Below are 26,834 nucleotides of genomic sequence, written 5' to 3'. Positions count from 1 at the left end.
TCTTCTCTTCCTCCTCCTCCTCCTCTCCTGTTCTTCAGGCTTTATTTAATGGTCTTCCAGCTTTCATGGCCAAATATATGGGGCTACCTGTTAGGTACAAACAATCATTCATCCTCTCTGTCTTTCTGGCTTCTGAATCTGCCATCTCTGATTTCACCACAGTACAGCCCCGACTCTGCAGTGTGGCGGCCATCACACTGAGGAACTGTCTCTCATCATTTTCTTCTTCTTCTACTCCCGTCTCTCACCATGCTGTTCCTTCATTCCTCACTCCCCCACCCGCTGCACAGCCCGGTGCATGCTGTGCAGCGTTGGAATGTGATAGTGAAGAGTTCTGATTTCCCCATCACCTTTTCTTCTTCTTCTCTCTTCAATCAACTCTCTTATTCCTGTTCCCTTTTCATTCCTGTTCTCTTTCATCCTTCTTACGCACATCCCGCTTTGTCTTGCTGCCTCAGCTCTGAAGCACACTGTCTGCTGCTTTACCGTATGAGCCAACTGCAAAGATGACTTGCCGCTCTATCTCGATCTATCATTTCCAAAGTGGAGCGCTGAAGAATTTTCAGTCACATTTTTTCCCTCCATCATGGCCCAGCAATCGCTTTATTTAACCTTCTTAATCTGTCCAATCTTTCTTGGCTCAGAAGTCACAGTCCCCTACCAAGCAAGATTTTTTTTGCACTGCCCAGTGGGAGAAGTTTCGTGCCAGCTGGTTGGTTCATCTCATCCTGACTTCTCTAAACTTGAAATAGCTGCAAAAATCGTTACAATTTTTATTAATAACTTCAAAAAGGCCATAGTAGTTCTTCACTGATTGTTTTAGAGTCCATAACCTCATTCATTACAACACTAAAAACACATGTGCTACACTGACAGTAGCCTACATAATAAGGACGAAGCTTCCGTAACCTCACCTGTAGGTTACTGGCTCAAACTTTTGCCATATTGGCAGCATCACAGTCCACCTAAACTCCAAATACAGGCAAAGAGATGCTTATTTCTGCTGTAAAGTTGCCCATTTAATATGGGTGGCGCTGGGGATTGACTGACTTTTGGAGCCAGCCCTTGGAGGCTGCAGGGTAAAATGCAATTTAACACTTCTTCATTCTTATCACAGGTAATGGTTGCTTGTGCCCTTGTGTGCTACCAGCAAGGCACAATAACAACAGTTAAATACAACATAAACAAGCTCGTCCTTATCAGGAAACCAAAAGTAGTGGTTAACGTTTTTAATTTTTTTTTGTAATAATTAAAGTGTTTAATTATATACGCCCTCTACAGGTGGTGTGAATAAGTGCATGTAAAATCCACTGGTTGTGCCTTGAAAATGTCAGAGAGGGCAGAGAAAACATGGGAGGAACGCTGTGAAAAGCAAAAATGTCCATGAAACACAGACGTCTGTGTGAAAGTCACCGTCTTTTGTTGGTCTCTTTCAAGTTATTGGCAAACCACCATATTATGTTAAAGGATGCTTAATGCTTCAACTAATAGATGCAGTCATGAGAGTGTATATTGGACTATTGGATTTCTGTAGCCCGTCTGTTTTCAGTGGTTCTGTTCCTTAGAAGGCCCGTTTTTGCACTCCTCCCTCCTGTCTCATCATTATTTACCTACCAATACCTCCATCCCTCCTCTACTTCTCTATAAAATCTTCATGTTCTCCTCGTTCTCTCTCCATCTGCTGCACTTTGAAGACATGGTTGAACAGTTGAATTCCCTTCATCCTCCTCTCCCCTTTTCTATATATTAACTCTGCTTTTCCAATTACAGCATCTGCTGTGCATGTCGGAGCACTGCAATTGGGAGTTTCTGCTTCCTCATGTTCCCTCCTTCATCTATTTCCTCCCTTTTCCCCACCACCACCACCACATCCTCCTCCTCCTCCTCCTGCTGCTCCTCCTCCTCCAACACTTCTCTCACTTCATAGAGGTAAGCCTGTAAGTGTTGTATCATTGCAGAGGAAGATCCTCACTTTCTATCCCCTCATGCTCTCTCTTCTGTAGTTGAAACTCCATCTGGAGTAAAAACTCGCTGGCTTCTCAATTTGTCCTCCCCTCCCTCGTCCTCTCTCGTTTCTTTCCAAATTGTTTGTTACAAAAATGTTGGCCCTTTTTTGATGAAAACTTCTCAAGCCTGTGTCCATGTCTGCTCTTGCTATTTCTCGACTCTCCATTCGGCTGTTAAGTGTTGTATTCGAGTCCTTCTACCCCTCTCATCGCTCTTGTTTCCAATTCTCCGACAATCCCTTCACTCCCTGTGATCCATCTGCAGCACCCTCTCCTCTTTTTGCTCCGCAGTCTGTTGTGTCATGGTGGATCAGTGAAAACGGACAAACTAGTCAAGTTTTCTTTAAACTTATTTTGCAGCAATTTCTCTATCCTGTCAAAGAAAAATAGAAAACATAATTTCAGTCATTGCCGCTGTGTATGCTACTTCTCACTGCTGACAATGTAGCACAGTAATCACTCCAACCAAAACTCCCTATTTGTAACGTCAGTCCTTATTTATTTACAGTGTCAATATTTCTCCACCACTAGCCGTCCCTCTCACCTCCTTTTATTCTTTTTTCAAATACAGGCTGTGCTGTGTGATGTTGGACCACTGCACTGAGGAGTGGGAAGATTCTCTTTTCAAAAATATCATTAAATACCAGGCTGGCGCGTCAGGCCATCAAGATGCACAAAAATGTGTTATTAAAAGCAGAGACGGGTTTTCTTTAAAAGCGTGACACATTGACAGGTTTCAGGCTACGAGGTTTTGTTTACGTCTTCTGATGCTGAACAGTTTTGGCACCGTGCGATGTTGTTTGTTTTTTTTAAAGCCTTTGTTTGTTTGGCTTTGTCTCTTGAGCAAAGCTTGTGACCCACAAGGTGATTAATAGAGCTTTGTTTAACAAAACTCCAACTAAACCATCCTTATTGTATAGAAAAACTCCACTAAAATTAATATTCAAATGCAGATATAATCAACACATATCAAGAGGAAAAAATGCTCTGTCATGCTACCTCAATTTTCAGCTGTCCGGTCCCCACAAACACATAAAAATACAGCCAGAGAAATAAGTCTCAGACGTTCTGCTTTCAGCGTCTGAAATATTGACCTGATGTTACCGTTTCCTGGTGTAGGCCAGACTGGTCTTTTTCTAACTAACCTGACACCATATAAACACACTGCTTCGTGCCTGAATGTGATCTTTGGTCACCTCCTCATAAAAGTTGGAATGACAAACATTTTATGGATCACTGTCACCACAGCTGAAGATTATAACCACGAAGCCGACCGCTGAGGATGTGTGCATGTTGGCTGACACGTACGAAAACTTTAATGACAGAGTGGCTGACCGAACTCAGGAGCAGAGGGAATGTGAGGACAGGGTTCAACGACAGGCAGGAACAGGCCACGCAGATAGCAATGAAGTGCAGGAGGGGTGTGTACTGTGTTCTGGTCATGGGTATGTCTGAATGAGGAGCATTAGCATAACAGCATCACCTGTCTGAAAGGGCCTATTATTGTCTTACTGATGCTTTTATAAGTTTTTCTCGTCTTGTTCCCCAGATCCCTCTCCATCCCCTCACACCCTCTCACCTCTCTTTTCTCCAAAGTACAGGGTCTGTTGTGCAGTGTTGGACCACTGCAGCGAGGAGTTGTCGCTCTCCGGCACCCGGCAGGTCAGCGTCACCGTTCCCCCCACAGACACCGTCTCATCTGAAGTCACCGGCTGCAAAGGGTCGTCGTCTAAGGCTACAAAGGAGAGAGGAGAAAAAAAAATTATAAGACGAGAGTGACAGAGAGGCAACGGAGACAAGTCAGGGAGACGCTGTGCCTATATGAAAACACAAGCAAAAAATAGTAGCGCACAGCAACACACAAATCAGATAAACCCACAAAATGCATTACTCGCCTCGCTCTCTCTCTCTCTCTCTCCTAACCCCCCCCCCCCCGCCCATCTCTTTCTCTGCTTGTCAGATTATCTATATATCTCTATCTGTCTTTCTGAAAGCACAGACACAATGCACGCACACATGGACATGCTGTCAGAAGGACAAAAAAAGCAGACAAATGGCTATCTGGTTGTTTGTCTGCGAGGCCAATGTAAGAGCAATGAGTCAGTAGCAGCACCCAGAGACCGTGCGACCTGAGGGACCGGGAAAGATGAAGAGACCGTGGCAGACGGGAGCTCTCGACAGGTCAAAGAAATAACAAGAGCACCGTCTCATACCTCTAATGACGCTATAACCCTCTTTTGTCAATATCGGTGTCTGTTTTTAACGTCATGCATATGTATTGGCTGATATGGAACAAGCTCAAATGGGACAAGCATTATGGAAATGAGCAGGTCAGAGGGAAAGAGAATGAGAATACAAATGACCCAGCATAATGAAGGGATTCTAAAGGCTGTAGCTGAAACTGGAACACCACAAAAACCACTGAAGAGTGAACTGTCTGGGTGTGTAACAGTATTCAAATTGCCTCAAATTATAGTATTTAACAGTGCTCCTTTGATAACGGGTGATGGCGCAGGCTAATTCTGCTCTGCATTCAGTGAGGGTGGCCAGGAGCTGTGTGAATCAGAACAAGAGATGTAAATACACAGCCCCTCGTTAAGGTATGTTGTACCGAAGCACAGTGGCTGCAGTGCTTTTTGCTAAGTTATTGCGGCCTTGAGTGCACTCGACTGTGCTTCGTGCTCTCTCTCCCTTTCCTGCATGCTGCAGAACGTGCCAGCCAGTGCTCGCTCAACCTAATCTCAAGCAAAACAAAAATATGGCATAATTGACGACAAGACCAAGCCAACAGAGGGAACATCTCATAAGAAGATATGCCTCAAAGCGGTCTCCTCACCCCTGAAAATACGGCGTGTATAAATAGTTTAATTGGAACCAAATTGTCAAGCGGGAGACAGGTTTATATTCGGCGTGGAGCGTTATCACATCCTTGCACCGGCGGTGGAATTGATTTTTTTTTTTTTTCCTACAGGAAGAACATCTGCTTAAGTGCGCTTCAGCGGAACTCCCATCAAGACATGAAAAGGTGGGGGCACACGAAGAGAGGATGCAGAAGAGAAGGTGAGCAAACTAACTGCATGTAGCATCAAAAACACACATTTGCAGTATATAAGCTAAAAGCAGCCAGCAGCAACTATGAAGCTATTTTTTTGTCATTTTAAAGCTACATGGCCAGTTCAGCATCTCAGAAAACATCAGTTATTAGAAAACCTAGGTTTGCCTCCAGGCTGTGAGGATTCAGAGTGATAACAGCTCTTAAAGGTGCAGTTGCTAAAATCTAAAGAGACTCAGAGACGACTGGAGCCCTCTGTGTCAGGAAGTGGCTCCCCTCGCTCTCTCCGGTGTTTTACCGCAGCTCTGACCTTGTGGTTAGTTTATCTAAGCACCATGATGGCTGAGGGCTGAATGTGGGGTCAAGTGCACGGCGGATTAGTGTCTCCTTTAATAGCATCTTGGGCTAATTCTTGCGGCTGATCGCAAGAGCTCCTCCACTTGGCATGAACTCTTTGGGTAAATTGGCTGTCCCACTGCATCAGTCATCAAGCCAACCGCAATGAGCTCCGACGAGTTGGCCAAACTTATGTCGTGTCTTTGGCTGCTGCAGAGCGCTGGCATTTCTGACCGAGAACAACCTGCGTTTGAGGGTTAGTGTGACATTTGTGCTGGTAGAACAATATCAGTGGGCAATTAGTGAGGGCACATGTGACATGTGACATAGTTTAGATGATCTGTTCCTACTATTTTTTTTTTAACCGCTGGTAGATGAAACACCAGGCAGAGCTTTTCCCATGGTCACATACATTATTCTATGTCTTCCCTCGTTTAATTGAATTTGTATCATGTTTACACTGAGTTAAATATTAAAACCCATTATGTGACTTCCATTTGACTTACATTAAACGCAGATGCAGTTCTTGTGATAAATCATCTCACAGATGATAAATGCTCTAAAATTAAAGGGACAGTGCACTCTAAATTCAAATTTTCTGTTCAGATAGCAGACGTGGCCAAGTGGGCACCTATATATCCTAAACTGCAGCCCCCTGCTACCCGTTATCCCCACCTATCCACAGACTGAATGATAAGCATTGCTGGCTCTGTCATTAGCTGCAGACAGGAGACTTTTGAAGCAGTGGTAGAAGGGAGGACACTGAACAAACTGTTATCAATCATGGATAACCCTGATCACCCTCTCCATGTACTGGACAGGCAACAGAGCGCCTTTTCCAAAAGGCTCAGACAGCTCTGTTGTCTTAACAAGAAATCTTTCCTGACTTCCATACATACAGACTGTATAACACAGAGGTGGGCTTTTTTGGGCCTCATCCACACACAGTGCAGAGATGCACAGATGCACAGATGGTGTGAAGTTAATGTTACTGAAGAAAACCAGTAGAATTACAATTAATTTAAAAAGGAAACAGAAAAAAACCCAAAGTTCTGAATGTAGGGCGAGAAATGTGCTTTTTAGGAGCTGCTGACAGTGAAATATGTCTGCAGCACCGCGGTCACACCTGCATGCAGCACGGAGTTTCCGCATGCTTTACCGTACATTTCAGCATAGTCGTGCACCTCATTTTTAAAGTGCAGCGTGGAAGAGCGGGTGTCATTAAAGGCAATTTATTGTATTCCTAATGTGACCTGCTGCGCCATTTATCCATTTAGGTGTTTTTGTGTCACCTGTAGAGACTGCACTCAGCTTTTAGGGCTCTAATTGCCCCCCCCCCCCCCCCCCAAAAAAAAAAAAAAAACTCTCTCTCAGTCTTGAAGAGACTCTTAAGAAATCATGACTGATTTGCTGAAGAAAATCTACAGATTATTATAAGCATTTTTTCATGTTGGAACTATTTCCTACCAAAGAACACACAGCGACCAAAATCTGCAGCTCACAGCAAAACAAAATCTTAATAGCACAGCAGGCTAGGGGTGGAATCATCAAGGACCTCATGATTCGATTACAATTCAGGGGCCAACGATTTGATTATTAATCGATTATTGATGCATCATGAAAATATTTTCCCCCTCACTGAGTTATCACTTATCACCGGCACTTGCTATAGATAACAGTGAACAAGCAACAGAAAAGGTTGTAACGTGTAGACACAACCAGTTTTGGGCAGCTAGTCGTTTTGATAGCGTATGTGTGTGTCATTGGGCAGGCTGTAGGCATCAAGTGAATATTATACATAGTGAAATATTTTAACTCATAAACCTAGCTGACAGAAAGTCAAACTGCAGAGTCTGTGGATGGGCCTCTCAGTCCCATCCACAGTACAGCCCTCAGCCGTCTGCCTGGTTTGTTGACATGGCCATAAAACATGCGCATTGTTTAAAGATCTTGTATTAACGGTAAGAGCTCTCACTCCTTCGAACATTCACACTACTACACATACATATACAAACACGCAATGACCAAGCGGCAACCTTCGGGCCTCAAAGTTGAAGCCCATGCGGAAGTGTCAAAACTTGTAATTCACGCCGCAACAGCTGGGGGCTGGCTCCAAAAGCGAGTAATTTCCCATAGACTCCCATGTTAAAATGGCCGACTTCACAGCAGAAATTAACATGTTTACAGTCTGGTACAAAAAAACACTCTGGTCTCAGATGATAGGTTCTCTTCTAGTGTCGATTGTAGGGGGGTGAATGTTTTTACAACCCACTCGTTTCAATGGTATTCTGACTTAATATTACGCCTAATTATGGGCGTTGCCGCTTGAGTGACAGACAGTTGACGTATCACAGCGTGAGTTTCCTGCTTCCACGATCGCCCGCCCCCCTAAACCCCACTCGTGCTCCCCCTCTTTGTCCATATTTGGAGTTTTGGTGGACGTGACGCTGCCAACATGGCGGCGGTCATCACGTCCCGGAACCTTCCACTTCAGAAACAAACGGGTGACGTCACGGAAGCTCTGTCCATAGTTTTTACTGTCAATGGCAATGACGCAAGCAATCAGGAGAGAGTGGGACATCTGTGTTATAAAAGATCTTTGTAGCACCATGAGGGTAGACGATAGACTGATCAGCCGTGATTGTTTGTGTCCATCACAGTAAAGTGTCCGAGTGTCATAGCGCTGCACATTAAAGTTTCGCTTTTCGCATATTTTGCATCGGTCGCGGCCGAATCGCGATGCATCGAAGAATGGATTTTTCCCACCACCACTACTGCAGTCCTTTAGAAAAATATGAACATTTGATTATGCTCCTTTAGGTCTAAAGTATACAGAAACTTTGGACTCTGAAGTGATTAAATGTCTTGTGTGCTCAAACTAGGGTTGCCCTTGTAATAAACAACTATCCATGGTAAAAGGTCCACTGGAGCCAAAGAGGGTAAATTCCCTAAATGTAGTGGTCCATGTCATTCCACACATTTGTTTGGCTTTTTGTTATTTGGCCAATTTTCAGTCTTTTATTTTTTTCATTTAAAATTATTGATCTGGGCCTCTAGTTCCTTAAAGGTTAGAGGAGTCAGCGGGTCTGTGGAAGATTGCAGATTCAATCGATCGGGCCGCCAGGGTAAATTTGAGGCGCTCCAAGCTTGTTCATTAACACCACTGGAGTGTCTTCGAGCAAGGCATTTAATTTCAGATCTGACTCACGGTGCAGTTTGTTACATAAACTTTCTGTATTAATGCAAGCTTATAAATTAAGGTTAATCTCACTCCTATGGACCATAAGGCCTTAAAACGCCTTAATGAAGATTAAACGGCACCCTGTGTCTAACATCTAAAGCTGCTCTAATGCATACAAATCATCTGATGTTGTACAATGTATATGAGCTTTCCACCTTTGTTAGCACTGTGCGTCGAGTATGAATCAGTTTAATTAAGTTGGAGGAGTGTGTGGGTAGAATTTAACCTCATAAACATAATTTATCACTCATTCAGTAATATTTCAGATGGATTTAAGTCGTCATTACATGGTCAGACTGGTGCCAGAGAGATTAGACATAAATGAAAAGTTAGCAAATTTTATTAATGTGGCGCACCCAACCCATCCGCTGGTCAAAACCGGTTCACACAGCCGAGTCACTCGCCACCACAATATGACCCCAATAAGCCTCAGATACATATGCAGCTGTTCTTCTTCTCAGTGAAACCCCTTAAGAGCAAAGTTAAAGGGGGGGAAATGAAGTTCAGACAGAGTTTAAACAGTTAAGCCAGGCTAAACACTCAAGCAGCAAAACTAAAAGAGAAAGGCCTATCTATCCTTAGCAGACGTTAAGTTAAACACTGCTCTCCTTTTTCTCTCTCTTCGCAATCCACTCCACCCCACCTCAAGCTGTAAAGCCTAAGGAAGACACGGATATTTAAAGCAACACAATTTACACTTCCTCTAGCCAGGAACAAGGTGAGAGAATGCAGAAGTAGAAGGCTGACAACGATATCAAGTCAAAAGCGGGGAAGGGAGGGGAGCGGAGAGGGAAAGATGGATGGATAATGGTATGCAGAGGGAGGGTGGGCGATAAAACAAGGTGGGAAAACTGTGTGTGAAAATGAGAGAAGGGGAGGGAGGAAAGAAGAAGCTAGTGAGACAACAGAGAAAGTGTGAGGAGCTTGAGGGTTTTTCAGTGATGGAGAAAACGTGAGGGAATTATTCAACAGTTTTTTTAACAAGCATATTAATTGTTTTTTGTTTTTTTTTGGTTTTCTACTGTAGATCACCATCAATCTGTACATGCATCACACATGGAGCTGCAGGCAGGCCTGCTCTTTTAGGCCATGTTTAATTATCCTTTGGTTGTTTTGTCTTTTTCTCTTTTATACATGTGAAAGTGAGTGGTGCCCTGTAAATGAAACGCATTTTCCTCCGTTTCTGCTCAAGCTGTAGGAAGAAAAACACACTGCGTCCTTGGACTTTAGGAGACATCACACATCCCTGTGAACGTTTTGCAAATACCTCTTTAATTATTTAACAGTACGATAGACTTAGGTGTAAAGGTGCCAGTCTCGGTTTCTCACTGATGTAAAGTGGCAGCAGGGTCATATCAGATTCTCTCTATATACCCATTCAACATGCAGGGATCTTGTCATGACAGTGGTTGCCAGTTTCTCTGCCTTCGTGTTTGTACAGGACACCACTAATCACATCTTGTAATCACCGAATAAGAGGTGATTGATACACTCGTGCCATCATTACTGCCCAAATGAAAACAAACAATGAATGAAAAACTGCTTCCTCTCCAGCAGAGCACAAATTCAAACCACCTTGGCCACCGTCATGTCCACCCCCTTTTTTCCTTCTTCCTCCATCTGTCTCCCTCCATCTTTTCCCCCTCCTTCTCTCCATCTGCCCTGACGTCCTCCTTGGTTTCCTTCCTCATCCTCCCTCACCTCTTCGTCCTTCTGTTGAGCCTCCCTCCCCCCCTATTCCTGATCAACTTGTTTATTCCTCTCCATCCTTAATTCCTTCTTTCCCTCCTTACTCTGTTCTCGCAGGGAGGCTTTAGTGTGTTGCTGCTAATTAACTCAGGTTAATGAACTTTATTTACTGTAATACCAGTGTGTGTGTGTGTATCCTCTGCATGTGCAGGTCTGTGCTGTGTGTGCATGATAAGATGTTTATCCACATATGAGTGCACATGCAGTGTGTGTATATGTGTGGTGTTTCTACGTACAGGTGTGGTTTTAGGCTAATTATCTGACTGTGTAAAAAGTGTATGTGTGTGAGTGTGTCTTAATCGATGTTTGCTTGCGGGTGTGTGTTTGTTTGCAAAGTGCAGTTGTATTTGTTTTGCAGGGAGGAATTTATCTGTTTGTGTGGGATGAGGTGTGTGTATCAGTGTGATTTATGAGATGGTGTTTATCTGCATGTGTGTGTGTGTGTGTGTGTGTGTGTACATCTATACTCTAGTATAGTTGAACAGAGTGTAGAGTTGTGGTGTGTGACTGACACAGTCATGTGTCATGGAGCTCCTGATGCTGTACACATTTGATGGGATCCTCAGCCAACAGTATGCTGTTTGATATGGCATGGAATGACACACACCATTACACACACACACACAAGCATCCACTCACACACACACACCTCCACAGCCCGACCTGACCACCACCCTGGTGTGTGCACACTGGTCCACATTTGTCCAACGGCTACACTCACAGAAAGACACATATATAAAAAATGTGCTTACAATATATTAAGACACACAAGGCAAACAGACTTTTGCACAAAGGACACATTCAGAAACGCACACACAAACACATACGGTGCAGCCTCCCCCACACCATCCATCTATGCCCAGCTGTCCCCAACTACCACCCATCCCCCTGGGTAAATGTGTATCTGTGAGTGCATGTATCTGTGTGTGTGTGTGTGTGTGTGTGTGCCCTTCTGCCCACCTCTACCATCTACAAGCCCTTCTTTTTTCATCCCTCTCTCCATCCATTACCCCCAACACCGCCCCCGCCTGTTGAGTCAAAAGATGCAAATTCAAACCAGATCTATCCAAATTTGTGCAGAGTGTGTAAAAAAAAAAAAAAGAAACATCTGCAATGTATAACAACTTTTTTTTTTTTAACAGACATAGCAGTCCCCCTCCTTTTCACTGCGAGACAAACACTTCTCCGGCTTGTGAAATGCGGAGCGGGTGTAGCGAAAGGCTTTGTTTTCCGCTTGATTTTTGCAGCTCCGCACCCTTTAATAGAAGAACGGTTGTTGCAATTCTCATTCTGTTGTCCTGTTGTCCTCATTTGGGGGCGCCGAACAAATTACATATAATCTTTGAGGGGATGTGGGCGGGGTGGTGGCGCGAAGAGGGGGGGTGGGATTGGTGGGATTGGACTGTGTATTTGGGATTTAAGCACTCCCGCCTGCAGTCTTAGCACAAACAAACTCCTTAGCCCATAGTTTTTGCTCTAGCCCGCCTTTTTTGTCTTAAGCTTGAGGGTTTTGTGGGTGGGGGGGTGGTTAAGTGGTGGTGGTGGGGATTCTGGGAGCCCACAACACCCCCACCTCCTCCCATCAAGTACCCCACCAACCACCTCCAGCACCCTGCCACCCCACCCGTCCTCTGCTGCCTGTCAAACATTGTTAGCTCAGAGCTCAGACAATTCCCTCCTCCTCATCCTCATCCTCCATGAGCTAGAGCCCCCCCCCCCCACACACACACACACACACAGCTCAGCAGAGTGTCTGCAGCAGCACTGAGGCGCCACGCCAGCCGCCCCACCCTGCCACTGGAAACAGCGCTTGAGAAAGAAAAGGGGGAGTGCAGGGTGAGAGAGGGGAGGGAGAGGGAGAGGGCTTGCAGAAAAGGGCAGCAGCATCACTGCTGACAAAAGAAAAAGAATAATGATTTGCAAGGAAGAGAAAGACGGAGAGAGTTGGGCAGAGAGAGATAGAGCAAGACAAAGAAGGAGAAAATCACAGGGGAAAAACAGAAAGAAAGAGAATGAAAGGGAAGGGAGAGTGAGAGGTGAGCGAAGGACATGCAGAAATAAGCATATATAGATAGATGAGAGCCAGAGGAGAGATGACAGAGTGACTTAGAAAGGAAGAAAAAAAGAAAAAACAATGAGAGCAGGCTGAGCAGAACAACAGAATATACAGAAAAACTACATGCACGGCTACAAGCGTTCCTCTTCATGCTGGTCTGAAGTGAACTCCATCTGAGGTGACTGTCCTCTCAACGATCAGGGACAAGTTCAGCTTCAGCCTCTCAGTTAGTTAAATCCAGCAGTCATCTTCCACAGTTGCAGCCTTATTAGCATGAAATTCCTTCTTTGTATTTCCTTGGACTCTTCACTTCAGGGTCTCAAAACCTCAGACACTTAATGTCAGGCTGTGTATAAGTATCGTAAGAACTGCATTAATATTGAACAGTTCATTCTTAATGTCGGTCTGCCGTCTCTAAACCTGAGCACACCTGACACCACCGGTGCACAATTATTTCACACTCAAGGCTCCAAAACTGAGAGGCTTACATTTTATTGGTGTGGGACTTGCTTTACAGTGCTGTCGTGCAAAATGCTCGTCATCGCCATCAGGAGGGTCGCACAAGGACACGGCATGGTGGAAGGGCCAGGAATGGAACAAAAGAAGGAAAAATTCAGATCGTTCTTCTGTCACATGAGCCCCAGCACATCACAACAAAAACCTTGATCATTTCTTTTTGAAAAAGTATTTTTTGTTGAGAAAAATCAACAACAGAATCTGAAGGTTAACTTGAAAAAAACCCGCGAATGCAGCTTTTTGTTCTTGACCTTTGAAGTGGACTGCTGATTTTCTCTTTCCTCAACTAAAGCTCCATTTCATTGCATCTTTTTAGTTAACCCTGACATTTCTGCCAGAGTCGATCTGCCTTATTTGGGCCTTGTGTTCCACCCCAGCTTTATTATCCATTGCCGTCTCACAAGCTAGCCAAACACGCTAACAACTATCAGAATGAAGACATGGACTGATTAGAGAAGCTTAAGGTCAAAAATAAAATGTATCATATTCACTCGATTTGCTTGCTAATCATATTGAAACCCATAATTCAGCAAGCGTTTGCTACATCATGACTGTCTCTATAATCATCTCAGCAGTGTTTTGATACCTTGCATTGTGATGCAATGTAAACTACTTGGGTAATTTTGGTTCATTTTGTAACAGCTGTGCCAGCTGAGCTTCTTTAAAAAAAGGAATTGGACGCAGACAGACGGAGAGATGAGAGAAAGAGAGATGGTTTTGATTTAAAAAAAAAAAGGAGCACTGCACTGCTACCAGAGCGCACACACACACACACACAGAAATCATCATGTGATGTTAAAAATGAAACACAAGCTTTATCTGTACACACACACACACACAAAGATAAAGAGGGAGAAATCTTTAATGTCTTGGCAAATGCACTGACTACCCCTGCCAATAGGCCACTTAAAGAAATGAGTAGTCAATTACCAGAAGTCTGCCCTTTTGACTAAGATCACTGGACCTACTAAGGCGAGCCTCAGAGCCTTCTCTCTCTCTGTCTCTGTACAGACAACACCCATCTTTCAAAACACTAATAACAGGAAGGCTGGGGAAAAAGTTTCTGATCTCCTCTGTGGAACAAAAAGTGTCGCCATCAAACCAGCAGGCTGTTACATAACCATGAAACGGACATGCACACTGGGAGATAATTTCATATCATTGTTTGAAGTTCAGTTATTTCAAGTTATGTTTTTGATGATCTTACTGTTTCCAAGTTATTAAAGTTTTTTCCACATATTACTGATGTAAAGCATGACAGCATGGGTTTGCATAATCTGCATTTTATACACACACACACACACACACACACACGCGTATTTGAAATACAAATTTGTGGAAGCGGTTGAGGGAAGACACTTTTCCCGTTTCACCATAGCCATGTCCCTGTGGACAAGAAAGGTCAAGATGTTGGACTCCACTCTCTTTTTGCCCAACATGAGTGCTCGACCTCTGTGATGCTCCTCTGGCTGAATAAATCCCTGCAGGCAGGGTCCAAAATCCCGTGGAAAGCCTCCCCAGAGGAGAGGAGGCTATGTAGCTATAGATTCTATATGTTAGAATGTGTGTTCTTCCTTATACTACATGTTTTATTCATCTTTTGTTTTAAATATCTGCAACAAGTCCGCTGTATATGTGCCACTAAGAGAGGGCACATAATTATAATGTACTATTGACTGCAGTAGATGGACTATGAACCCACACAAAGCCTCTCATGCTCCAAAACACAAAGTACATATATGTACTGACACACAAAAGTCACACAAAGTCAAGCAAAGTCACTGCCTTCAAGTTGCACAACACACACACACACACACACACGTTCTCCCTCTCACACACACACCTATCCCTCCGTAAAACCTTCTGATAACAGTAGGGACTTATAGGACAGCCACAAGAAGGATAGGGCTCTCGCTGCCTGGGGAAGGGCCAAGATTAAAAAGGGGGAACAGTCCTAACGCTTCAGCAAAAGAGAGAGGCTAGAGAGGCTAAAGAGGATGAAGAGGATGAAGGAAGAGAACGACGAAGGGCAAGAAGGAGGGAGAGATAGAGGGAGGAAACGACAGAGACAGAGGGGTGAGCCAGTGAGCCAGAGGTGACGAGGGAAGATATGCTTCAAATTAAATCATTTGGAACAAAAGAGGATTGTTGCCAAGCAACCCAGCCAGAACAGGGTTACCAGGGCAACAGAGGTGACCCGAAGCTTGACCTAAGAAATGGAGTCACCCTTGTCCTCCTTCGGCGCACACGCACAAACACACAAACAACTCCACCTCTCTCTCTCGCTCTCTCTCTCTGTCTGTGGCTTTCAAGGTCCATCCGACAAACACAAACAGACAGCAGGTTTCTTCTGGAAAATGCAGAACACAGCTGAGATGTCATCCTGTGGCACAAACAAAACATGGGGCTTTCAATCAAGAGTGATTTTCAAATTTAGAGGGGAGGCGAGGTTAGGCAGCTAATAGACGATGTTAGCCAAAATCAACAGCCAGTGGAGCGGAGCACGTAAACTGTCCCATGTCTATGATGGGCTTGTAGGATAAATAAATAGAGCTGTATTTTTCATAGCGCTTTGGCAGCACTGTCAGTATATAAATACTGTTTGAGATGATGGATGGTTCCCACATCCTCCCGTAGTGAGGCAAAGGGTGCTCAAAGTCTTTCTATTAGAAAAGCTTAACATTAGGGCAAATTTTGAAATTGATGGCGCTGCTGTTGCTGTGTAAAAGTGCACACAGTACAAGATTTTTTAGGGCTGATACACAAATTTGAGCAATAAAAAAGTCTGATAACAGCATATCACCCTACATTTGTATAGATAAGTGGTGGGTGACATATTTTAAAGAGGTTTGGGGCATTTTATTATGCCACCAGGGCATCCGATGAACAATCAACTTAACCAGCCAATACACGATTAATGAAAGTGTGACGCTGATTCTGCTCTGGATTTCTGTACTGCAGGTTTCTTTGCAGTAATTGGCCAATATAAAAAATATTTTTTAGACCAATGTACTTGCAAAAACAAAGAGATGGAATCAAAAAGTGCCTGATTTCCAGCTTTACAACTCGAGTGATTTATTTAGGGGTACAAAAACAACCAGTCTATGAGGCTGTCGCCCCCTCAAACTGAAAGGAGCAGAGACTCTTAAAACAATACTAAGGCAGGTGATTGCAGAGCATTAATCAATATGATCAATAAAAACAGGAAGTGCAACAAACTGCTGAGGTTAGGAAGTACTAGAGAACAGATTGGTAGAAACACTCGTAAGCGCTTCTGCTCATAAGTGCACTTCTACTAGCATAAACAAAGAAGAAAGGGGCTCATAAGCAAACAGTCAATTAATGTAACTTGCTAATGGAACCAAAACCAAAAAAGCAACTGTGCAGAAAATGACAACACAAGACACAAACCTCAGTAAAAATGAGTGGAAGACCAAGTATGTCTGGGATGTTGTGTTGGTTTTTAACCCTCTGTTTGGACTGCACATTGCAAAACCTGGTCTACTCCAGCTAAAAGCCTCAAAAAGCAGCTGTGATTAACGTCCCTTAACAACTGCTGTCAGTGCAGATTGGATCAAAAATCCATTTAGATTAGTTTAAAAATCAGCTGATCGTGCAGCGTTTCACAGCTTCATGTTTACAAAAACTACTAGAAACCTGTCCCACGATACATGCAGATGCACTGAAGTCAGTTTATCTGGTATCATGTCAGCTCTCCTGTTTGACTGCTTCTACCTATAATCAGAAATAAATGTGTTCTTTCTTGTTGTCATGTAATTGTTGTGAGTTACATGAGACTGGATGTTCTGCTGGATGTGTTGTTGTTTTGTTGCTGGCAGACCTTCTTCCTTTTCTTCTTTCCTCTCCTGTCGTCTCTGACTGTTCTGCAACATGACATGAAAGGACGAAGAAGCAGTTTCGGAAGATTGTGTGTGTGTGCGTGTGTGTGTGTTTGATGGAGGGGGTGTATGGGAGTGTGTGCATATTTGTGTGTGTGTGTCTCCCTTGAAATAGCAAAGAAAGACAAAGCAGGGTTGGGAGAAGCAGAAATGTTAATGTCGACCAAAGTTTGCAGTGTGTGTGTGTGTGTGCGTGTGTGTGTGTGTGTGTGTGTGTGTGTGTGTGTGTGTGTGTCTGTGGTAAAAGAGCTCTCTTACAGGAATGGAGGAATGGGAAAGGAAGAAAGGTGTGTGTGTGTCTAAGTGTACTGGAACACCGTCTTTCTTCTACCCTGGCATGTTTCCTTTCTCCAGGGACCACTTTAGGAATATGTGTCCTTCATTGTGTGTGTGTGTGTGTGTGTGTGTGTGTGTGTGTGTGTGTGTGTGTGTGTGTGTGTGTGTGTGTGTGTGCGTGTGTGCGTGTGTGCGTGTGTGTGTGTGGCCCTGTACTCCCCACCTCTCTCCCCATCATGTCTGAAGGAATGTCTGTATTTCTTGTAACAACGAACGCCCACTAACGAACGCAACCTTTCAGATGGCCCCCACGGTTTGTCACTCCCAATCAAGACAATGGAGATCAATGGAACAGCAAGACGAGGGAAGCGAAGATGAAGAAGATGAGAGTGAGGAGTAGGGGGGGGTCGTTCTCTGCTTCCAACAATGGCAGCACAGTTGGTGAAACAATAGAAGCCGGACCCCGCCAGTTTTATCTGCGTGTACACCGAGCGGCGGGGCCTCCAGGCATTGTTAGGGCGCCCCTTGTGGGCTAATTGACTAATTAGGTCACTCCACGTGTTCTTAACTGTCATGGCCGCCTACATCGGTGAATGGACCTGGCCCTGTGACCATCTGGCGACCCACTTGACTCAAAACGTAAGGGTGAAGCACTGCGGTATATGATGCATAAGTGGCTCCCAGACATGCCAATTACAATCAGAACATACAGACTTACTCATCCTGATTGATTCATATCTACTGTGGCACATTAGAATAAAATGAACTCATCATTTCTCTCCTGGAACTTTCAACAATGACCCCTGGACTGTAATGATTTTATAAATGCGAGCACAGCGGCATACAGCGCACACCTACACACACTATAAATACATGCCACACAGCGCATAACATTAACATGACATTACAGTAAATATAGTAAATAGGCGGCTAAAGGATCACACCACATATGCAACATATAATCTTTAGTGCTTTCTAAAAACCCTGTAACAGATCCATTTACATACAACTTACTGTAATGTATTCGAACTGATTGCTTTAAATGTTATTCTTGTCTGAGAAGAAAGAGCCTCTGACTGAAACATCACTTAAAGCATTACAGAGCACTAACACTAAAAGTCCTAACCATGAAACTCTCACTAAGATCAGTTGACTCATTGCTCTCCTTCAAGGTGGGCTAAAGACTGAGCCTGATATTCTGCACTGAAAGAGAAACGAAATAATTAAACCAATCAATGCTCAGGAACAAAATTATACTGCGGGTATTCCTGGGTATTTTCTGCAGCTGTGGACAGAAAGGAACTATCGCAGCAGTCTAATTATCTGACATAAAAAAAGGCAAATACTGGATTATCCTGTTGCTAATTTTATCTTAAAAGGTATACGTTAAGCTAAAAAGCTGGCAGACACCCTCCATCCTCCATCTTGGTGCACAGATGGTGTGATGGACGTACAGTAGACTGTCCAGATGTGTGTGCACTGTACCAATCAAAGTCATTTAAAAACTGCCTGTCATCCTCTCTGAAACTGTCACAAACTATGAAAAACAACCTGATTTTGGAGTTTTACTACCAGTTTACCTTAGAATCTTGTAAAGTCCCCTTTTTTTGTTGATCTGGTTATATTTTGGGTATTTACAGAGAGATCCAACTGTGCTGCTGATGTCTGAGCCTCTTTCAGATATGATAAATGTAACATTGCTGGTGCATTATTAACAGTGCAATGGGTCCGTTTTTACCAAACGTCAAAAACAACATATGGGCATGTTTGGCCCATAATGATAAATCTGACCATAATCTGGCCATGTGGACTCACATACATGCACACAAAGGTAGCGGTCAGGTTTAGAACTCATTGATCATGACGACCATCATTTCAATGACATGACTATTTGGTTGTATATATATATATATATATATATATATATATATATATATATATCCACACAGCAGCAGCTACATCATCAACATGATCAATACTTCCTGTTAATTCTCTGCTCTATTCAGATTCAGCCTCATCACACGGAGTAATGACTAATACAGTTGGACCTTCAACAGAAAGTTACAATAATCAACATAGTATGTATGACGCAGAGGTTGTATTGAAACAAAGCACTGTGGTCATCTTAGTAAGACACAAACAGCTGTGTGTAGCCATCAAACCAAGCAGCCACCTCTGCAGCTGAGAAATAAAGCCCACGTGTCAAAAACTGCAGTTCCAACCTCAGCCTGCGGGGGCTGCCTCTACAAAGTGAGTCAATCCACAGATTTATTTATATTAAGACTTGAAGTGTGACCACTTGGACTGGGAACTTTCTGCTACCCCCACTCCCCGCCAGGCTTCGCTCCACTCATGCTCCAACTTTTAACTTGTATTGGGACTGTGACGCTGCCAACATGGCACCCATCTGAGCCTCCCACAGAGACCAGAGACAGATCTTTAGAAACCTACAGGCGACGCTTCCCCCATAGCTATATGCTCTGTATGTATCCAACAAATACATGTAAAAGCTGAACATGAAGGTGGATTGTGCTTGTAAAGGTTTGGTATGGAATAAAACCAAGATGTGAAAGTGTGCAGACAACAACAATACAATTAAAACGGCCTGCAGAGCGGTGTCTACTGAGGAAATGTGTCATCGTTTGGGCAAACTGACCTTCGCACCCTCGTTTCACACCACAATGTAAACAGCAGACTACTGCAGTGCATGCAGGTCTTCAGGCTGAGTTACTGTACAGCAGCAGATTACTATGATATACTCATGCTCTCCATTCATGAAGCCGAATCTTATTTAATGTCAGGAGCCATATTTGCCTGGAGTGGAGCCCCACACACTCAGCTCAGAGAGGAAAGGACTGAAGTCATCTTTCTTTTCCTGCTGCCTCCCTGTGTTTCAGCTCTCTCACCCGCTCTGTATCTCTCTATCTGCCTCTCTATACTGTGATCACACCCACCCTCCTCCCTCTCTCTCTCTCTCTCTCTCTGTCTTTCTCCATCTATGCCTCTCTCTCTACCTCTCTCTTCCCCTCTGCAGTCAGTGAATTCCCTCGGGTTCGACAGCGGGAGACTATTACACTCACAGACGGATTCGCTCTCCTCCAATTTCTCTCTGTCCTCTTCCTCCCAGCTCTTCTACCTCCTCTTTCATCATCCCTCTCTTCCTCTTCCTCTCCTCCACCTCCTCCTCTCCTCCACTCCTAAGCTCTTATCCCCTCATTCATTCTCTCCATCAATGTGAATGTGTGCACAGGTCCTTCCAGCCCTCCTCCTCCTCCTCCTCCTCCTCCTCCCTTTTCTCTTTCTCCTTTTCTTCAGTCAATATAATTGGCATCGCAGGAGTGCTCCCTGCAGAGTATGCTAAAACTGCAAGCACAAAAACAGAGGGAGAGCAGAGAAGGATGCAGGAAGGGAGTGAAATGTGGATAAAGGCAAAAAGACAAAAAGAAAGCAAAAGGGGAGGACAGGAAAGCAGAAAGCCTGGAAGAGGGGAGGAGAGGATGAGAGGAAACCAGAGAGAGGGACTTTAAAAGTGATGAGAGGGGAGGAACTAAAAATATAGAAGAAAATTGAAAAAAAAAAATAAGGTGAATGAGCAAAAGTTGAAAATGAAAGGGGATGGAAGTTAATACAAAGAAATGAATGCAGGTCAGACAGAAACATGTAAACAAAAAGTGGATGGAAATTCAGAAAAAAGGAAAGAAGAGGAGAGACAAAAAGAAAAGTGAGGACACAAGGAAGGACAAAACAACAAGCAGATGTATGGGAGATAAAACAAAGACAGACACAAGAGGAGAAAATGAAGAAGAAAAATAGGAGAGAAACGTCCCAACCATAGCAATCAGCAACCAGAGAAACCAGAGCACATCCATTCATTTCCATTCACAAACCAGCCAGCCGCTCAAGGCAAATTCAGCCATATATCTCCTCTTGCCTAGACACACAACTGCCAAACCACATTACACTGCAAGACAACCATCCTGAAATAACCCAGACCTCAGCTGCAGCATCCCTCTCTCTCTCTCCCTCTCTCTCTCTCCCTCCACAGGCTCTCTGCAGGTTTCAGAAGGAATAATTTAACTGTTTTTTTGAAGTTATAGGCAATATTCTGTGGTAAAAGTCCATGTCTTATCAGCCTAACTCACTGATTCTTCACAGAATCCTGCAGCCTGCTAATGAGACTCTTTACATGTGTCCCAATTAACCGACACAATGTCAGTGGCGGGAGATCTTCTTGGCAAGCTGCACATTCATCAGGAAACACCAGCGAGATGAGTGTCCAGTCACTCACACGAGGCAGAGATGCAGGTCAGAGGAGGGCACCGATCACTGACACTACAGCACTTACATCACCAAAGATTATAACATCACATGACTTCTGGCTAATGAGCCTCCCTCCTAATGAGCTAATGAATCTCTCCCTGCCAGTGAGTGTAATGCTACCTTGTGCATTTTAAAATGTGACACCGTTTGCTTCCTTATTAATTCATCTTTCATTTTTGGTGTTAATTGATCGCCCGTGTAAGACATAACACATCAAACATGAACATGAACGTCAATGTCTCAACAACATAAAGGGTCCTTTAGAATCACTTAAATGACAAAGCAAAGATTCATAAGAGAAGATTGTTGATCGTCACATTACAATGGCACCTGTCAATGGTGTGTCTGAAGCAGGAAAAACGTGCACAGTACATTAGACCGGCCTGATCGTCCATGCTGGCATTGGAGAATAGAACTGAGATGTGACAGCAGTAGAAGAAGGTGGCCTGATGGCATGAATCACATTTTCTTCTGCGTCACAAATGAACAATGGGGTGCGTGTGCTTTGTTTACCTAAGACGGCAGCAGGATGCACTGTGGGAATAAGGCAGGTTGCCAGAGGCAGTGTGATGCTCTGGGCAAAATTCAGCTGAGAAGCCTTGGGTCCTGAACATACTACACACACACATATTCATGGAGCTTAAGAGTTGTGGCGCTTACTCTAAAAGACATCTCCCTTAACCAGTTGCACCTTTCTTGGATCTCACTAGAAAACTCATTGAAGCAGACCTATCTAATGAACAATGAGTCTCTTGTGATAGTGATGAAACGACTGAGAAATACCACCTAAAGCTGCAGCTTTCCTTGGCTTCACAGACTTTACAGCGAGTATCAGCTCATGTTTGTTTTGCTGTCCAGCCTGTTGTCATTTTTATGGCTGCAGAAGCCACAATACAAACATATAGCGGAACATTTAGCAGCTAAAGAGCCACATTATTTCCCTCAGGAGTGAGTAGAGGCCAAAAACTGAGCTAAAAGGGAGAAAATATTGGAATCTAACCAGATGGCCAGAAACACTCCAACTGAATGCTAATGTTATCCATAACTGCTGCATGTGCAAATAACATGATTGGCATACTGCTTTAAGGGCAGGGCTTCCAGTGGCTCCCCAATGAGAGAATGATTCAATTTTCAGCTACATCATCACCACCATGGCAACACATCTGGCCAAGGGACTGATATGCATGTGTTTAAAAGCCTCCAAAGGTCCACAGAGAGATCCATGATACCTGTTCGGATCATTGTTCTCTTTGGTTTAAGGGTCTCATTGCACGTTGTTTTTACTTACAGTCATGTCAAAGATCATGGTTTGAGTTTAACAGGTCCTTTTATAAGTTTTACCACATTTTATGAGGCAAAATTGCCCCATCTGTCTCTGCCATATTCAACTATCAAAAAGTCCCACCGCAAACAACTAACTACACCACAAGTCTGACCAAAGGTGGGCACCACCTGCTCACTTCAAAGGCTTGAAAATATCTGTCTCTCTTTACATTCTCCGGGTCAGGGCGGGATGGAAAGAATGATTAGTTATGCCCCATTACTTCAGACATACATCGCATCTACAAACAAATATGTTGTGAAATATCTGGGACAAAATCTCATCAAACACAGGTGCATGATATGAGAAGTTTCAGAAGCTCCAATAAAGAAAAGGAAAAGAAAATGAGACACATAAAAACTGAAAAAAAAGAAAATATGTAAATATACCACATGATGTAAGGTGGGTTCTCAAACAAATAAAGTCATATTTATCAGCATTATAGTTTAAAAACATACAGACATAATCAGGCATCTGTTTTATTACCCTAATGCAAATTCTTGTTAGCGACCATTTGCAAGATTTCCTCTAAAATGTGACTTAATGGGATCCGGTGTAAAATGCAGCAGAGAATCCCTCAGAGGCTGACAATCTCCCTGCTAATAGTGTCATTTGTTTAGAATAATTACTTTATTGTCAAAATGTGGCCAGGGTTTACAGATCTTACAGTGCAACAAATAGGACGATAGAAAAGTGCCAAAAGCAACTCATTTATGATTCAGTACATAAAACAAAATTCCAAAAATTATGAATGGACAGTGTAATAAAAAGGGGCAACATGAAATTATTTGTAAAAGAACATGAAGTCCAATTTTGTTTACTAAAGCAGGAATGATGAATAAAACATTACACCTCCTATTGTACTGCTAACCGTGGGCCTGCTCTGAAATAATCTAAGAGGAGACATGCAGGACAAAGAAACTTATCACAGAGTGGCGGAAAAATAAGACCTCTAATACAGACGTTTCACGCTTTTCCACACTTTTCAAGGCCACAAATTTGGATTTATTTTAAGGCTTTTGCAATTTTAAAGACCCGTGGATGGTCCCGCTTGCTCTGTATTTCTTATTTCCCTCCTGTCTCCTTTGACTCTTCTTCTCTCCCTCTCTGTGTGTCTCTTTCCCTCCCTACCTCTATCTAATCTTGCTCTCTGAAGCCATGGAAGGGGTGGGGTGGTGGTGGTGGAGGGGGACGAGGACAGACTCTATTCTATTCAAATCCAAAGCCGGGAGAGCAGACTCAAATCCAACCCAATCGCATTTATAGCCGGGTTCCGCTCCAAATGGTAATTTGTCGACTGTCTATTGGCTTGGGTGCAGGGGCTCCTGTGATTGACACTCCGACTACAACACAGCTGAGGGGTAGAAGTGGGGATAGAGGAGAGGCTGACATGTTGCTGTTGATGATTTCAATATTTGGCCATTTTTATTTTTTGAATTTAATTTTTTGAAGTTATTGCTGGTAATTCTTTAAAGAGATTAAACTTACATTTAGCTGCTTTTGTTTCTCTGCTGCAGGGCTGACAATGTGAACCAATGGACAGATGGGATCATTTTATACAAGTTCATGTGTAAAAGAGAATAAACCCTAATGATGGATTCCTTTAGCAACAAAGGTGTTCATGCTCTCCTCTGAATGAAACCATGGACACTTCACATTCAGGTAGCAGAGGAGGAAGCACCATTAACCAGTTTTTAAAATGTATGAACATGGCATCAGAAAGCTCCAGCTGATGCAGATGGAATGCTACATAAATAGTGCATTATGCATTCTATTAATGCATATAGTTAGCTGCTACATGTTGCCATCATCATTTCAGACAGTTTGACATGACACAACCCTGGCACACATTGTGCATCATGCACATTTACATGTCAGTGTCCGCTGTGGAAAAAGTCAAAAGCCTCATAGATAACTACTCGTTAATGAAATTCTCCATCAAATCCAGACGGTCATAACGTCAGAAAAAATGATCACAGACATCGGTTTTGAAAAATCACTGTCTCCGTCTCCACATCGCAGCACTTTAAAATGAAAAATAACCAGACTTCCTGTTGGGTCTGAGCTGAAAGATGGCAGGTGGAACATCTCCAACACCATGGACAATCTACTTTTAGATATAAATTACTGACATTCCGGTGAGCAACGAAGATCATTTCCCAGAAGCCTGTCATCCTCTGCTGGCCTTTACAACTTAAATCTTGCATAAAATCTGCTGCATTGCTATATCTCTTTGTGGATAAATCTCTGCACTAACACTGTCATGGATAGGGATTCCCCCTCGGGCTAACGGCGCTCAGGAATGTATGCAGTCATAGCAGCAGCAGCATCAAGTTTAGGGAGGAAAAAAAAAATCATCTGACAAATGGCAGGTGTTGCATCACTGTTCTCTTTTCTTGTTTTTAATGGATTTACATTTCTGACAGTGGGGATGTTTGTGACTTCACTTTGAAACAGCTGTATAAATAGTTTTTTTTTTCCTCTAATCAGACTGTCTATCACGTCTGGCCCTCTGAATTATTAATGTTTGTCTGGGTAGTATCCAAGTGGAGCTTTAAAGGTCCTTTTCCAAAACAGAAAGAATAATATGCATGATGATGTTTGTCAAATGAATGTGTGTTTTTTCCCCACTCCTCCCTACAGAGAGGTGTTTTTTCAAATACACAAGCCACTCTGGCTTTATTAAGCAAATATTTGTGTGTGAGCGCATGCATATTTCAGCATGTGGTTCTACATACAATAAGAAGCTGGGAATTTTTCAATGGACTATTTATGAATAGTTAAAGAGAGGCTTGTTTTGTCGGCATTACATGTTTACATGTAATCAAGTGAAGTCAGGCACAGTAAACTGCTCATATTAATACGGCAGATTTTCCTTTATCAGGTATTTCTTGATTGAAATTGGAGATGTCAAGCGTGTTTTGGGTGAAGCTTTTCATTTCAAAAGGCGCAACACCACTTGATTGGATTGGAGTTAAGTGATTTAACTATTCGACAGTATATTTGACAGCAATAGTTTACAGAAGATGGACCAATTTGGAAGAGTGGCAATTAAGCAGGAGACCGCCATCACCTCTTCTTTCTCTCATTTCGCACCCCTTCACCGTGCTACCATGTTCCCTGTAAGCACTGCTGGTTGCATCTACATATGCTGTGACAGACGTCTATTGTTTGGGGAATATGTGCCAGTCAATTTATGACACGCTGGCTAGGGCTAATCAGAAACTGCCAGAAAAAAAAATGATTGGACTTTTGAATGACTGCACATCTAGACATGTCTGCCATTTAGCGGATGTTCTACGGTAAGTCAGAGCCAAATACAATGACTGAGTAGCTACTGAAGTGCTCTGACTAAGGCCACATTCAAAGGACAGAGAAATGTGGCGTTCATGTGCTCTCACTCAGAGGTTTATTATTATGAGGAAAAGAAAACCTTTTTATTTGTCCCACAATGGGGAAATACTGATTTGAAGTCATATTTAAGAGCTGAAAAAGTGGTTTGAAACTTGACTTGGGAGTAAAAGCCAAATAATGGGAGTTTTTCCAAAAAAAATGCTCGGGGGGTCCCCCTACAGTCTGATGAACGCTATTGTCTGCTACGGCTGTCAACGTATTTTATTTTATTTATTTTTTTTACACGCACATTCATTGACTAGCAGCCAAGATCACCTCCTTCAAAGCTGGAGCTGTGTGTCTCACAGAAGAATATTACTTCAGTTCGCTTGTTTTCTTAGTTTTATCATATATTTATAGCCCGAAACACAACAACAAACTCCATCAGCTGATTGAGACACAGTCTGCGCATGCGCGCACTCTCATCTACACACAGAACCCGGAAGAGAGCCGCTACCTGCTTAACTGCTGCCAATCACCGCCATCAAAGTCCGACCTCAATAACACATTGCGAAACTACACATCTCAACAACACAACTGTTCTCTCACACCGTCACAATACGAACATTAACAACATCCCTGAGCCTAAAATACGTCCAATATTACCGTTTCCCCACACGGCGAACAAACGTCATATCAACGTAAACTCTGTAAACTGTCGCTTTGAAG

The 26,834-nt window shown here is 43.3% G+C and overlaps 1 protein-coding gene across 3 annotated transcripts in view; it reads right to left on the bottom strand.

The window, feature by feature from the left end:
* cadm3 (cell adhesion molecule 3) overlaps positions 1-26,834 on the bottom strand; it is an 80,440-nt gene that overhangs the window by 39,124 nt on the left and 14,482 nt on the right. For all 3 annotated transcript variants that reach the window (XM_028428118.1, XM_028428119.1, XM_028428120.1), the window contains exon 3: positions 3,586-3,741. In XM_028428118.1, the coding sequence (XP_028283919.1) occupies positions 3,586-3,741 (156 nt within the window). The remainder of the gene's footprint in view (positions 1-3,585; positions 3,742-26,834) is intronic.

This window comes from Parambassis ranga, chromosome 17 (genome assembly GCF_900634625.1).
Source record: "Parambassis ranga chromosome 17, fParRan2.1, whole genome shotgun sequence".
In the NCBI taxonomy this organism is placed as follows: domain Eukaryota; kingdom Metazoa; phylum Chordata; class Actinopteri; family Ambassidae; genus Parambassis; species Parambassis ranga.
This window is presented reverse-complemented; position numbering and strand designations above follow the sequence as displayed.